The 17013-nt window shown below is 33.3% G+C and overlaps 1 protein-coding gene across 2 annotated transcripts; it reads right to left on the bottom strand.

Annotated features, from left to right (window-relative positions):
* Positions 1–54: 54 nt before the first annotated feature.
* LOC127877307 (uncharacterized) lies at positions 55–16796 on the bottom strand. 2 transcript variants are annotated; one of them, XM_052423021.1, is made up of 15 exons: positions 16520–16796; positions 14696–14720; positions 11826–12408; positions 11036–11196; positions 10713–10851; positions 8639–8801; positions 8430–8482; positions 7010–7129; positions 5777–5876; positions 5227–5346; positions 4729–4899; positions 4254–4476; positions 3854–4096; positions 2233–2982; positions 55–1987 (listed from the first exon to the last, which is right to left on the bottom strand). In XM_052423021.1, exons 3-15 carry the CDS (start codon positions 12338–12340, stop codon positions 1716–1718), a joined length of 3030 nt encoding a protein of 1009 aa, XP_052278981.1. In that variant the 5' UTR covers positions 12341–12408; positions 14696–14720; positions 16520–16796; the 3' UTR covers positions 55–1715. The 2 variants fall into 2 exon arrangements, with proteins under 2 accessions (XP_052278981.1, XP_052278980.1); XM_052423020.1 differs by lacking the exon at positions 14696–14720.
* Between the last annotated feature and the right edge of the window lie 217 nt (positions 16797–17013).

The following is a 17013-nucleotide window of genomic DNA, read 5'->3' as shown; positions in this document are numbered from 1 at the left end:
AAATATTGACATTTTAGGAATAAAACTAATACATGTATTTTAAAACTGCACATGTTACGTGTTATAACGTTTATTAAGTTCATTATACATAGCGAATATATTTTATAGTTTATACATGAACAATGATACATTTAATTTTATTATATTAATCTATGACTCATAACATACAACGCATGATAAAAATAAAATACTGGAAAAATCAATCAATCTTGAGCAGGTATTTCTAAAAGCTGTTAAGTGACGATGGGAACCGATGGCAGATGATAGGGCTTATATAAGCTAACTTTTTTCTTAGTTAGAGAACATGAGTTTATTGTTAGCATAAACTTCCCGAATGAGAAAAAAATGACATAACTATGACAATTGCAAATCAAACACAATACAAAGTAAAACAAATATTTAAGACTGAGAAAACGCGCTCTTTTTCATAATTAATACATTCCTTTAAATGTTAACCGTAATTATATGACACATTTTAACATAATTTGTACATGTCAAATTGTTTTTAGAAAATATTCTCTACATGTCATTTTTGTAGTGAAAGTTAATTTTATTATAATAAAATTAAAAAGCAACATAAAATGCTACGTGTTTTCTGAAAACTGTACGCGTATTTCGTAATTGAATAGAATGTAAATAATAAATTAGGATCGTATGTGTATTTAATTATCTTATTAAAAAAATCATAAAACTAGTTAGCATGATTTTGTTGAATACATTTTGAAGTAAAAACGCAACATCACAAAAAAAATTCTCTAAATAAATAAATTAGTCCAACCAGTGCAAGCACTGATAAAAAACAACAACAATTAATAAACGCGAAGAAGCACAAACAGTTATATTTCCTGTAAGCTATAAAATACATGCACATCGTAGAAATTACACTTAAATATAAATAAAAATATATTAATTACTTACGTAAATATAAATTCGAACCTTAAGCATGGATACAATTAGAATACTACAATACAAACACAGGGATACATTTACTGAACTATATAAGCTTCTGTTTATTTCTGTCGATTTATAGCGTATGAATCAAGTGTGAATAAACCATTTGCAACAAAAATATAAATAAACATTCCAATTAATTTATATTTCATTAAATAACGATTAATATCAAGAACATATACAATTGTTTGAACTATGGTCTTAATCCTCGAATAACATAAATATTTGTATAAAATAACATAATAACAAGCCAGTATTCTTATATTCATATACGATCCGCGCTCGGAAATGGCTTTGTCAGTTTTTATATCATGAGAGATTATCTGTAACTTAATAAGCTTAGATATATGTTTGTATTAGAACGTACTTGCTGTTAAATATTTTCTACCCCTTTGGTATATGTCGAGAAAAATACAGCATGAAATATGTTCATGAAATATTGCAACCTAAAAAAGTAAATGTACTGATGTTTTATGACAAATGGTTATACATGTACCTCCTTTCTGGTTAATTCAATCAAGGGACATTGACGTAAGCTTCCAAACGCATATTTATAAGGAGTTGAACACAGGGCGTCAAAATATAAATCGTAAATAGCTGTATCGCAATACTGCACTGATATTTTATCAGTTTACGTCGTTATTACTAAACAGTTAATACAACGTCGCTAAGGTGTTCAGATATATCAACATATTTTCCAGAAATAGAGTTAAAACCGTTTGGACAACAACCTGGAGCGTGCCAATTAGTCACCATTAAGTAGTCTATCGCCGTTCGTAGGTTATCAAGTACTCCGGATAACATTGACCACCATCGTAGACAACAAACTCCCTAAACAGTTTCTGGTTATCGCCCATTACCGAATCAAAACGCTGTGAAAGGTGATTGCAGACGACCTTGAAGCAGGTACAGCACGGTGCTCGTTTGTATTTGGTTGGATTTTGATCGTCGCAAACAAAACAATGACCCAGAAGCATACGCATAAGAAACATTTTCTTAAATTTACCTTTCCCGTATGTACGTGATGTTGGATCATCTACATATATAAGAATAAATTAAAAATTGAACATTTTCTTAAATTACGGATACTTTTTATTATTATAGTAATTTAGATATAATACTATGAGTCAAGAATTTAACTCTTTTTAAATTGCACTGTTTAATTTGTATCATTCATTAACTATAAATATAATATAGCGTAACTAACATAAAAATAATGCAAATCATAGAAGCTCAAATAAAGATTAGATTGGGTGTCAAGGAATCGTGACAGAAAAATACCTGTATACTGATCGGCTTTTAATGCTTTCTCCGCACCATATACGCCTGGGCCGAACATCGCTTTGTCACTTCCGAGCCTCGAGTCTAGGCCATCCTGACATATGGTTTCTATGGTATCTTCTTTTGTACCATGAAACAACAACACTTCGTTTATCTCAGGATGCAAATCTGATGCCATTTTTTTGGACGCAAGCTTTTGTAGTTCTATTGGCCCTGTTGACTTAGGTAAGCTTTCAACTTTTGGCCAAGCACCTTTCTTTTGTTTCACTAGCTGTTCAAACAACGACAGTCGTTTATGACAGTATTTTCGGAACAAACTCAAATTTTCTATTCGTTGTATCTGTGTTACCCACAGTTTAGAATATCGTCCAGGATCGAGACCAGTCGCGTCTTTTCCCTGTCCAATAACTGAAGGATCTGTGGTTTCGTTGACCATTCGAACAATTCTACTGTAGGTGTGGGATGTTGGTTCGATATCGACCTTTTCATAGTCCTTTCCCTTTATTGTGTGTTTGACAGTCAAAATAATATTTGAAAGCGTTGAACCCTCTTGGTAGTGCTTCCAGTAATTTGGGACCATAGGTTCTTCTCCCGCAACGACACATGCAAATTCTGTCGTTCCTCTTTTAGTATTGTCAGCACTTCTTTTCGTGTTTGACATTCTTGGGTTCTTCAGTAGAATCCCCATAATGCAACTGTGGGCACTAAGCACTTCGTCACGTTTCCCCTTCAGTAGGAAATGATCTTTCTCTGCAATACACATACACATATTGCAAACGAATTCAATCCTTTATGCTTTAATACATAAGCAAACGACACGTACGTGGTATTTTGTATAAGAAAAAAAAACGGTGTTCGTTATTAATTTAATTGCAAACGATTTGAGTTAACGTTGTCTCGTTATTAAAACAATAGCCAGTTTGAACATCCATTTACAATAACCTATTCCGCACAGTGCACATTATCTGCGCGTAACCAACGGTGGCGGCGTCATTCGGTCAATAATTAGTGCGCGCGGCCAACATTTAGAAGGCGCGGTCAATAAAGTAAATAAAGGCTAAATAAATCCAAACTCCTTGAATGCCAATTTCGTACTTTACGGACAAAGGCCGTTCACATAGACAAAGAGAGACACATTTTTAAGAGCCATATTATATCAAATAAGAACTAATTTATATGTATTTCGATTTTGTCAGAGAACATTCATACGCGAATCCTTGACACTATTCGTCAAAACAATAGAAAATGACGTAAGCGTTATTTATTAACATTGAAGGCATAATCGATATGACGTCATATGCCATGTTAAATCAGATGAAAACAAATGCTAATAATCAAATTAAAGCCAAAATAAATTTAAGTTAACATTTTTATTATTTTAATTATAACAATTGAATTACTTAGTCTCATGGTAGTTAGAAAGTTTTTAGTTTCCAACTTTGTAATATCATGCATGCTTAAGCACGTGAATTTACTAAACAATAACTTGGAATTTTCGAAATTGCGTTCGCAAAATAACGCTCTGCCCATTGTTCCTTACAGAATTAACCACACTTATTTTCCATCTTTGCCTATAGAAAACGTGTGGCGGGTCGTGTTTTAATCAGTGTTATACGAGTACCTTTTATCGATATAATATTGTGATCGTCTATGACTTTCGCAATCTCTGACTTAGTCTCATGCGATAACGAATGCATCCTATCGAATTTCTTCTCAAAAAGCAAATCTTGTTTCATTTTCTGGACCATTTCTTTCAGTGCTTTAACGCATGTAGGCTTATCTTTGGCGAAAACACTGATGTTTACGTCAGGCACTGCCTGATATTTTACACGAGGTGGTCCTTGTCTTCTGGTGCTTTTTGTTTCTGAAATAATAACAGCATATTGCGATAAAAATACGCTATCGTTTTTAACTTTCATTTTTTCAGTTAACATATTTTGTGTTTACATTTGATAATCATATGTTAAAACTTGATCGATGTGTACTCATACCGCTTTGTAAATTAGGGGAAGATGCCGTACCAGAATTTCCGTCCTTGCGGTAAAAATGCTCTGCCATTGGCTTGGAGGAATCTGCTGGGTTAGATGAACGAGAACCAATCGCCGATACCATTCGTTTTGGAAGTCCCAGCAGCTTCGGACGAGGTATGTCTGTACGACTACTGGTTCCACTTTGTTCGGCGGATTTTAATGTTGTCGTAAATACGTGCAAAGTCTCGTCATCCGAAACAACAATCTTTACCTCCTGCAATGAGATACATACATTAGCATTAAAGAAGCTTCGGAATATAATTGACGTCTAGGCCAAATTTTCAAAAGACAAATAAAATACAAATGAAAGCAGCTTGATGTTTATGCCAGTAAAGTGTCGACATTTGTCTAATTAGTTGTAAACGTCTAAATACTATATAAATTTGTTTCAGTCTTTTTAAGAAACAAAAAGTTTTATACAAATGCGGAATATTCCATGAATTGGAATACAGTACAAATATTCTACCTTCAGAATTCCACTATTGTGATACTGGTTTAGAGACAAAAAGGTTTGCTCCGCGCAGTCACCAGCCTCGTACTTGTACATTCGTCCTAAACCAAGCGGTATCAAGGCAATTGACTTACACGCATTCTTCTCGCATTCTTGTAGTATTTGCGGAATAACGTTGCTTAAGCACTTAAATAGAACCATAGTTATATTATATGATAATGAGTGCTTTTAAAAAAATATACATTAAGCAGATGAATTATTCATAAATAAATATACATTTAATGCGTTCAACTACGCTGCATGTTTGCAAGAATACAATTTTTTTTATTCAGCGTCAAAATAATAATAAAAACATTAAAATTATATTGCATATTGTACGTTATACACGCCGGTGTATGTCCTAAACCAAAAGATCATTTATACAAGTACATCATGCCGGACCTAATCGGAGTATTCCATTAAGGAATAAAAAATTAATGTGATCAATGAGTGTTAGAATAAAAGTGGTCTTACGCTTTTGCAACTGTCTTTCCCAACAATAAGACCGACGTGTATCACTACTTTGCAATTCAGCTTGCCACCTGGGGTGACGATAACTCGATTTAGACCCTGCTGTCTACCGATCGCATAGTTCTGTTGGTAAAACAAACAGCAACAAAATAATAATTAAATGAGTCTCATTACAAGTAAGCTATTCGCTTAAAAAAGTGTCAATACAGATTCGTATCAGTAGCGCAAACAGTTACTACATAGATCTAGGCTTGTCTGTGTGCTGATGTGAATTCGGGACAAACTGCCTATCCTATCGTTGAATCACACGTCTCAGGACAATTAGGCGGATGTTACTTTTGAACACGTGAGTTTATATCGCAAGTGTGCCTTTAGGGTTTTCTCAGCGAGCGAATAATTTTCAAATCATATACTCAGTGGTTTTTACTATAAAATATTTAAAGATTTTGTGCAATATAACCCCGTTCATAAATGTGTGCTTGATGCAATTAGAAACTAGTAATAACTCAGGCATTAACCGTTATGAATTTTCATTTAACGAACATTTACTTACGTGTTCAAGCGCATGTCCTGCTGCTCTCTTATACGCCTTCGAGACGGTAGTTTCACCAAAATCCATATTTGAGGAAACCATATTCACCAGAGCATCGGCCAAAAATGTTAATGGTTGCCATTCATTTTGCATGACCATGTGATAACAATATGTTTTAAATAGCAACAAAATCATTTGATTCAATAGTTTGATATGAAGTACAGAACGACTTTACAGCCACGTAACTATCAGTCGATTCACGATTGTCAAACGACAGGATTAGTTCCGAAAATGTATTGAGGACATTAGTTGATTTCGGCGTAGGATTAACTGTTATTTAAAGCAGCCACGAGTAAATTAATCATAAAATCACGCATAAACTAATTATTCGACTATTCCCTAACCGTAACCGATTTTGTCCACATTTGACTTTTATGGTAAGAAAGTAAGAAAAAGAGGTTATATTTGGTGCGTCGTTTTAGCTATATGATTGTTTGGTTGATATTTGTATGCATTCATGGTACACATGTTTCTCAATCTTCGCGCAAAATAGAAATTGACAATGGTAAATGTTTAATGTAAAATATTTTGATAGCCTTTACATATTAACAGCAGTCTTATATATTTTACTGATATTGATTTTTTCCAACAATAAAAAATGAAATCATATTGTAAAATTGATATTCATTCTTTCACATTTTTAATAATGAGTAGTCGTAAATACAATTCAATATTTATCATCATATGCTTAAGATGAAGGATACAACGTATGGAGAATAGAAGACGAGATTCTGAGTTAAAATGATATTTTCCATTTAAGGCCTATACAGATGTTAAAGAGTTTATCTCTTTTCTAGCGCCCCATCTTTGGTGCATACTATGATAAAAACAAACTTATCAAAAACGCACCTTATATTGTATTTAACCTACTTTTCTATCTAAAACATCTTGTTATATTGCGCAAATTGATTAACCATGCATAAACCTTGGTTTCCTTGTTCAGCAACGGGGTTTTTGTAAATAAATATTCATTACAAAACATAAAAAAACGTTCCTAAATACGGGTGGAATCAGCGCATCCTTTAAAAATTGGTACCGTAAAGCTTTATGTTATACAGTTTACCTTCCATCAATGCGAAGTGAATATATTAATATTTTTTAATATGGTATATTGCGTGCTCAGAACACAGTTTGTATTTTCTGATTAAGGTAATCTAGACACACACACACAAATACAGTTCAGGGCTACATACCTTTTCTGTTGTGATTTCTCCTTTCACTATATTTAGTTGCATGCCATTCATGTTTTGCGAATAGTTGCTTGTAATCATTAGAGAATGATAATCAGCTTGATCACGTTCAACACTCATGGATCTAAGAGATTAAAACAATAATCATGAATTCCTGTCTATAACCCACAATATTATCAAATATGTACTTTTCAATTAGGGAAATTGAATTTATGTGATTAAAAAAAGTTAGGATTCTTGTCTCGTTGCCATCTTGACTGTCACGTGATTACCCGTTCTTTTAATTAAAATGTTGAGTAAAAGAATGCCAACTCATACATCATATATCAATGTCAAAGAAAACCTTTTTCAGGGTACAATAATAGCATTACGTAATGTAAAAGGATTACTATTATCTTCTGATATAATGAATTTGGATGCTTATTTATACTAAACCAATATTTAATGATGCGATGTCGGTGTTTAGCTACTTTACTTACCGGAGAAGTATTTAATTAGGTGTGTATTCTATCATTTAAATTACGTGTAATAATTAATAAATAAATCATGGTTTCTCAAAAAAGATAAGTATATATATTATGCTCCTGACCTATACATAATTCAAATGGCTTTTTTACATCTTTGAACGATTACCATCTGACCATATTTGAATAATAAGAGCTATAATTGGCAGTTATTAATGACTCCACATACCGCTTTGACGCATACATACAACATGACAAAAAATGATGCATTTTGATTTTCGATCTCCAAGAATGAATTCAAAGAAATCACTTTGGTCCCTTCGCTTGAACCCGTCTATGTGTATCCAACAATCGAGTACTTGTATGATGAATTAATTAAAATGCCTTCTCGTGTTATGCTATTCCATTTGAAGTATGACGGTATATTACATATTTAATATCATCCTTAAATTATTTCTGTGCACTGGTAAATTATAGAGCTGAAAATCCATGGTTTGGAAATTATGTCTTGTATTTTGATGTTTTACCTTGAAGGTAACCATGTGGTATTTGGGTGTGATACAGCGTCTAAAATTGGCAAACGTTTGTGTCCTGCTGTTTGATATATTATCTCAAAGTTTGACCTTGAAATTTAAGGCATTTACATGATTCTTGCAGCGTGAGGCAAACAGTCTAATATTGGTCATACGTTCTGGAGAGTTATTGTTAAATCCTTACATGTATGATAGAGTTCAAAAACGGATAAGCCCTACTTTGATCAAAAGTGCTGTATTTTGTTCTGGACAAAATTTGACAAAACGTTTCAAGGTAGCGATATGATCGCGCGACTCAAGGTCTGATATAGGTGAACATATGTGTCAAGGTATTTTAAAACCAGAATGCTCATATAATCTAGTTAGCATTAGTCTCTATCAACTAAAATGAGATGTCTTCGAGCAAAGTGAACACAACGGTGTATACCTTTCTAACTCTAGCGATTTTCGAAGTGCATGAGCCAACGCAACTTTGTAGTCCTGCAAATAAACATGTAAGTCTGGTTTCTTACATAAGACTAATCAAAATCTGTCGCAGTTTCAGGCAACAATATCATACATGATGTTTTTTATATTCTAGTAAGCTATGATATCCTACAAATGTTGTTTGTTAAATTATGAAATTAAGATGCCTACACATGTTCCCTGCAGTTGCATGTATGTGTCTGAACCGATCGATCTAGCAGACACAATTCGTTTAGGTCTGGTTTCATAATCAACATCGGCTTCCGCACCTGGGCTCACGTCATCGTCGCTGCTACTTGAAGTATCCGAATCCTCGGTGGTTGGACCTGCTAACCTTTTTTACATACAACAAAATTCAAAGTAGCATATTAATTTTGCGTTTATGTATTCTGGAATTTTCGCATTTTTTAACAGTAAAACCATGCGACTGACGATAAAACTCCCTTTATCAAAATTACCCAGGCCTAATTATGTCGATCTAAACTGTTCATTTATACTAAGACGTACGTGCACATATTCCAGTTAAACATACTTATGCCACTACTTAATACGTTTGCCAATAATACATACTCATTTTAGTAATACATATGAACATAGAGATATATTTGATAGACTCTGGGACACGTCCAGCAGCACAACCTGTAACATTTCCGAACAATTAACGGAATGGCATATACAAACAAGAGTACCATGTTGGCCCTAAAATACTCTCCTCAGTTCAATGTTACCCAATTATCAAAACTTGAACTATTGACCTAGTTTTTGGACTTTTTTATGATAAAAATACATTTAGAGACGGTTTAATCAAGATTAAATTAAACATGTGACCTCCATAGTAGTAACAAAGTATTAAGGTGAATTTTTATGGTCTAGATTTTGTAAAAATCAACATTCCGACCCAAGTTTTGTCACAATTAAGTCATACATGTGGCTTGTAAAGTAATAGCGTGGTTTTCGAAGATATGACCTGATGACCAATTGTTTTGACGCATGTAACCAAGAATAATTTTTCTTACCTAGATATTGTCAAGATAAACATTGTGACACATATTGTGTCATAATTGTGGTCAATAAATTGAATAACGTTTTTTTTTAAAGATTTGACCTAGTGACCTAGCGTTTTAACTCACGTGTCCAAGATTCTAGCTCAGCTTTAATATAGCAAAGATAAACAAGTTTATCAAGTTTCATTAAAATTAAATCAGAACTGTGGCCTCTGGAGTGAGAACATGCTGTTTTCTCAGATTTGACATGTTGACCTAGTTATCGTCACGATTTATATTCATACACAGTTTCCTTAAGATTGAGTCATACTTTAGGCCTGTTTAGAGCTAAAAAGTTTTGTCAAGATTTGACCACATGCATAACTGTTGACACCCATAAGACATATTCGAACTCAGCATTACTATTTTCAAGTAAATATTCGCATCAAGTACGAAAAAGAGTTAAAAGTTGACGACACACGACGCAAACCGTGCGATGCGAGACGGACGCCGTACAAACGGTGACCACAATAGCCCATCATGAGCCATTCGTTATCAATTTGCTAAAAACAAAACAACTACATACATAAAAATCATTTTATTCTCTATGGTATCGGTAGCTTAGTTATATCGAATAAAGAACACTTTATCATCAGCCAAACATACTCAACCAAACCCGCGTCTATGATTGATGTTTTTTGGAAATAGTTATGGAAAAGGCTCAACAGTATTAACTGGATGTATTTATTAAAGTTTCCAAATTTAGCTTGTTAAGTTGAGTTGCGAACATGTGATCAAATACGTAAAAGAAATACTAAGCCAGGCCTATCCCATGTGATTATTAACATAATGTGAACAGCATAAAACTGCCTTAAACTGATACATAGTTAAATGTTGTCTTACATTCTTCAATGGCGATATTTCATTGGTGTACTTATTATAAGTGTTAAACAAACCCAAGTCTAGAACCAATGTGCCAAACTATGCAGTAAAATAGTGTAAAGCAACGTCAAACAACAAATTGCCAAAAAACCAGTGAAATATATTTTATGTAATGAAACGACGTGAAATAAAGTATGATATTCATGATGACATTTAGCGAGTTAAGTTTGATACGACAACTTATGCGAAATTCTCGACGTCACTTCCATGTGAAAAGTTATTTAAAGAACCGTACATGGTAACTTCAAAAACAAATATTTCATTTCAGACTAGTATAATTCACCTGATATACAGTCACATAATATGTGTATACAAAATACCGTGATTTGCCAGTGGGTGGGTGTACTGTGCCCTCTTTAAACTGTTCTAAGAAGCAATCGAAAGTTACTTCACAGTGCTTCAGGAAAGTAACACCCTCCTTCCCAGATAGACCCTTCACAAGCAGCCATTTATCATCAGCTTTAAAAGAAATACATATAAGTCGAGTACACAAAGTGTTCATTAATTACACAATCATATACCTAACATATTTTATCACATTCGTATGACATGTGAACTTACGCCTGTGCAATTTAAGCCGCTTTACAAATGTACGAATTTTGCATTATTAATCATGCTTTTTTGGTTTGCAAATGTGTATTACCATCAGTGGATACTTTTGCGAAGTCAAATCTTTCCTTCCAAATCTTATTCACGGTTTGTTCTAGCAAATCTTTAAGGCCTGGCTTTCCGATGACTGTGATAGTCACTTTGATATTTTCATCAATGACAGACTGTTCAGGCAGATACTGGCCGTTTCTTTGTCTGAAAGTAAATCAAAATATTAAATATAAGATTTCATATTTAAAACAAGTTTAACGCTATTAAAACAGTGATAGATCGACTGGATTGAGCTTAAAGCTGATTTAAATTAAAAATGTCTGGACCAGACCGTGTCTTTTACTGGCCAATTGTAAAAAATGCAGTTATCTTTTGCCTGGGATATTGTTATTCAAAACTATCAAGCTAACGCACAAATAAATGAACTTAGGACATAATGTGCATATTTATTATTTACTATAATTTGTAATAATGTATATAACCATCCAGCTTATTTGTCAGTGCTAATAGTGCTTATTTTGGGCTGACATTTGGCCATATTAATCTGCTCTAGAGGTATTAAATTGCCAACTATAATTGCATTAAATTTTTTCTTTCACTGTTAGCTTTTATAAAAAATGAATTTGGGCAAAATTAGACTCAGTTTTAGTCTTGTTTGTGAATAATTCCGGCAATGTCCATCAACTCAAATTTGAGCGTAATCTAATATACGTCTGAAGCAAAGCATTTGAATATGTTATTGACTCTACCTACAGCTTTCCTAATTTGTGATAAAACTGCCCCCGTCAAAACGAACCCACTACACAAAAGGGTGAAACAACACAAAAGTATACCTAATTGTAGATTGAAGTTCAATCGAAAAGTGCTGGTTAAAGCACCTGGCTTTTGCATTATGTAATACCACAAACGCGCGTTCTTCTTTTGGCTTACAATCCTTCATCAAATTCCGGTTCTTCGTCTCAATTTCGTCTACTTCTTTTTCAACGAAATTATTTTTTCCCGCCCGCTGGCGTTGTTGAGGCGCCACATCGTTACCTTGAAACTTCTGACATCTGTCTTCAACGGCAGACATTTCTTCTGTTTTGGATATTCTCGAAGCAGATGCTCCATGGGATGCTCTCTGTTGTTCACCGAAATGCGGCAACCGTTTAGAAATGTTCATTGGAGTAGACATAGGTTGCGGTATTAATTTAGTACTGGAATCTCCATCGGTTTGTATATGTTGCGGTTCATTTGGCCTTGATATTGCAAAGAGTGGATCATCCGCTTTTTCCATTAGATTTGCAGTTTGCTGAAGTTTAGGATCATCGTCGTCCTCAACGATCAACACATTTCCTGACGATGCCATTTTTTATATTTATGAACTACGAGGACGTTACTTCCAATAAAATCCGTTATTTAACTTGTTGTTCGTACCTGATGTGTAAAATGTTGGAATTAATTGAATTCATTAATAAAACAATGTATACATAGTTGATTGCATTAATATACTAGTTAACAATGAATACCAATGGTAACTATATTGGTATCTTTGAAACAGAGACGATTACGCTATTAGAGAATTCTTAACTTGTTTATTTATTTATATAGTAATCAGTTTTTTTATTGTTTGTCGGTCTGTTTATTTTTCAGTGCCAATTAAAGCTTTCATAAACAGGAAATGGTCCATTTACAATTTAATTTAGAAATCGTTGACGCAAATAGTGTCCCATAAGAACGTACTATTTAAATACCAAGAATGTACTCGTAACTAAATAATGACACAGTTATTATGTTCTTTTTGTTCCATATCCAGCTACTGTTACAGTGATCATAGTTTCAGTGCTCACAGTAATAATACATATATATTCTTTATTTCCTTCGATATCGAAGATTCGAACAACATAATTATACATGTACAATAATCACAAAGCATGTTTAACATAGAAAGAGTGGCATAATTTACAAAATATATAATCTTAAATAAATACACATACACACACGCACACACAATTTATAAACTATATCATTTCAGCTGTTGTAAAACATGTATTTACAATATCACATACCAAAGTCGAAATCGACAGTTGGTATTATATTTGTAAACTTATAAAGTATTCAATTACAACACTTTTTCACTATTATCGATAACTTAATATACTTTACTTTAAACGAAAACGAAAATTTAAGCTAAAGTAAGGTTATCCATAATGTACTGACAATATCATCCTGTAAGTTTCATACCATTACAAAGAAACATATAATAGTCGATTTAAGCGAACATATTATATTCACGTAAAAACAAATCACATATAAGTTTGAGTAAAACGAAATTGCTAAAAAGACCATCTTCATTTACTGTTAATCCTAGACACAATAGATGTCTGCTCATTGTAATTACGGGAAGAGTCATAAATTGCCTAAATTTGCAATGCCCAATCACTCTGTACAGTCAAACCCGCATGACACAAATTATTTAATTAATACGACTCAACCATAAACAATTATTTAAAAAAAAAACAATTGACAAATATAACCAGACGTAAAATTAATCAGTGAAAAGTATAGCTCATCGGTCTTCCGTGATATACCATTTAGATGAATCTCTCTGTTATCGGATATCAAAGTTCGTTGAAATCGAAAGTAGGTAAATCCAAAATGACTAAAGCATTTTTAATTATATTATTTACGCATTAAGTACAATTCACCGAAAATACTTATTTATTTTGTTAAGCAGTGATATCAATCATTTATGTTCAAAATACTCTTAATTACAGAAATGAAAAGGAAGCGGCTGACTACCCGCTAAGTAGCGGCTACCTAGTCGCTACCTAGCCGCTACCTAAAAATGTAACCGAAATGGGTATCCTGGAGGTAGCAAAAGTCAACCAGTAGCGGCTAGGTTGCGGCTGAGTAGCCAAAACCTATAGCCGGTACTTGCTACCATAGCCGCTAGCGGCCACTGTAGCCAAAAGATAGCCAGACACAGATCACTGTGAAATATTTCCATTAATTTGACAAATTGTCAGCCGCTAGCGGAAACTGTAGCCACAAAAGAAGGCGAAAACAAAACTTTGGTACAATAACCTATATTAAATGAAAAAATTGTCAGCCGCAAGCGGAAACTGAAGCCAAAAAGTAGCCGAAAATCCAATTTGTATAAAATAACTTATTTTTAATGAACAAAGTGTCAGACACTGGTGGCAACTGCAGTTAAAAAGTAGAAGCACAGTGTGATTTATATTTGCCATCCAAATGTGACCTTGAACTGGCAGATATGGGTCTTGATGTTTCGCATTGCATGTTCTCTCATTGTGTAGAATTTGTTAAAAAAGCAAAATCCCTTAATGAATGAAAGAGTTGTGGACCGAACAAAAAATCATGTAACATCCTATGTTGATATGTGACCCCCAAACATGACCTTGACCTGCGAGATTTGCATGATATGTCGTCTTATTATAGTGAATATTTGTGCCAAGTATTTTCAGAATCCCCTGAGGAATAAACAAGTTAAGGACCAGACATTAAAAATAACCTTTAACATACCATGTTGACTTTTGACCTCCAAGTGTGACCTTAAATTTGATCATGGGAGGTCGGGGTGTTTCACATGACACATCGTCTTATTATGGTGAAATGTGTGCGATGTTATTTCAAATTCTGTTGAGGAATAAAAGGAATGAAAAAGGGTTTATCGGACATGAAATATGCAGACTATGCTTACCTTTGACTCCAAGAGTGACCTTGACCTTGAAGATAAGGAATCGATTTTTTGCATGGCATGTCGTCATATTATGAGCATTTATGCAACGTATTTTCAAAATCTTTTGATGAATAAATAAGTTATTGACCGGACACAGTTTGATGGACGGAAGAACATACAGATGGAGCCATTACTATGTCTCATTTTTTTCCTAAAAGACAGGAGGACAATTATAATTCAATAGCAGCCAGATAATGGTGGGGGCAATGTGTTTCTCAACGTTGACCATTTAAGGTATATAAACATATGACTGATCAATATTGCAGTTAGACATGCCTTTACTGTCCTGTGTTATATGTGAATACCTTTGTTTTTTTCTGAAAATGTTAAGGCTAAAAACAATAGAACAGCCAGTTGCTGCAATATATGGAATCCCAGGACTTAATATTTTCTGAAATCGAAGTATTTTTTTTTTAATCATGTTCAGATTCTAAAACATATTTGGGAGTAATTGTATACTTAATTTGTGAGAAGCTGAAAAGAAGACAGACTTGTGAACTTAGCGTTATCATAAATTTACTTAGATTTGGCATTTTATTTCCGTAGCTGTTCAAAAATTCAAAATATAGGAAATAACAATAAAATGTTTTAATTTTAAATATATTTTATCTATTGCAGTATTTTCCACTTTTCACTAACTTACTTTACTTCCTTTGTCTAAAGCTCTTTTGTATTAAAAATGGTGGCATAATTGTATTTTTTTTAATCTGATAACGAGACTCAGGGGAAATGTGTTTGAGAAATTTCAACTGCTATCATGACATTTAATTTAATGTAATTTGCGTGCCAAGTCGTTTGATTAAAACTCTTTAATGGAATTTCTTCTTATTTTTGCTTACATACACCATACAATTGACAAAGTATTTTCATCATAATACTGCAATAATAAGTGTACAAAATCTTCTGACAAAAACTTGTTGACCAGACAGGATCATATGAAAACAGAAAAATACTAATTCAAGTGAATGGTACAAATGATGGTATTGTTCGTTTTTTCTATATGCTTCCGACATCACTTAGTTTTGACTGAACACTTCTCATTTACAATAGACCAGCTGCCTATAATCTTCCTTTTTAAGAAGAGCTCTTAAAGCTCTTAAAAGTGGTTGAAGTGTGAGGTAATTTCTTCGTATTAAAAACTTCCTTCAGTTGAATGTAGAGGGTTAATATTAAATTATTAGAATTTAATTGTGACAATAAACTAATGAAACTGAACGTTTTTATAGACAGTGATTGACAATGACTGTATTGAGTAAAATTATCTTTGTACAGACATTCTGATTTTGCGAAACGAATAAATAGTCGAAGGGATTTTTTTTATAATTCACAGATGATTTTGAAGGAGTCCTGACCGGACTTCCTTGACACAAAAACAAGTGGTCCGGGTCTCATTTCCACGAGTCTTGAACTACCGGACTCCCGTTAATGTCGAATACTGTATAAGCGTTTGACAATCTGTCAATTACATAGTCTCCCACTAAAAAAGCTATTGTTGTACTTTTTAAGAAACATTTTGTTGAATCCTACTATTGTTGTTATTTACATAATATACAAGAATATTTATAACACATGGGTAATTAATAACTTAAATAGATGTATATAGAACAACAACACTATTCATATTTCTAGTGCCAATATAAAACCGAAATTATTTAACAAAAAATAATCCGAAAATAAGTACACCCCGGATTTGCAAATTACTAAATATCGATCCGGTATGGTGGACTGAAATAATTGAAAATTGTATATTCAAGAACATGGAAAATAATAATGAGTATAATTTACCTTTAATTGTGAGTCTCATTAAAGCAACTTTTTATCCTTACAAATATATACATCCACCTCAACTTTCGTTTTAATGAGGAAATTATGTACAGCGTATTCAGTAAAAGATCACCAGCAGCGGTTTAAAAAACCTTACATATACTAATTGTATGTGAGATTATTATATTTTAATGCATATCCATGCAATTATTCGATTAAAACCAACGTATTCAGTGAGTATACAGCCGATAACTATGCCGAATTTTCGCACTTCGCGATCGAGTCGACATTTTGGTTCAAACCGGATGTGACGTATTCAAACACCACTTGCTTGAGTTCAAAACAAAAGAAACGATATCAGCTGTTGTCATCGTAAGGATCGACATATAAATCGAAGGTTTTCTTTGTACACACACATGACGGCGTATCTTGATTGTTTTAAATATTGAATTATTAGTTAATCAGACAATTATAAATGACACATACTGACCAGATACAATTATTACCAGAAATTG

This window comes from Dreissena polymorpha, chromosome 4, assembly GCF_020536995.1.
Source record: "Dreissena polymorpha isolate Duluth1 chromosome 4, UMN_Dpol_1.0, whole genome shotgun sequence".
Classification (NCBI taxonomy): domain Eukaryota; kingdom Metazoa; phylum Mollusca; class Bivalvia; order Myida; family Dreissenidae; genus Dreissena; species Dreissena polymorpha.
This window is presented reverse-complemented; position numbering and strand designations above follow the sequence as displayed.

Coding starts and splice junctions, on each gene's coding strand:
- LOC127877307 (XM_052423021.1), bottom strand. CDS start 12,340: ATGGCATCGTCAGGAAATGTGTTGATCGTTGAGGACGACGATGATCCT. Junction 8,802..10,712: donor CCACCCACTGGCAAATCACG/GTATTTTGTATA, acceptor TATGTAAAAAAG/GTTAGCAGGTCCAACCACCG. Junction 7,130..8,429: donor AAATCGCTAGAGTTAGAAAG/GTATACACCGTT, acceptor TTAATCTCTTAG/ATCCATGAGTGTTGAACGTG.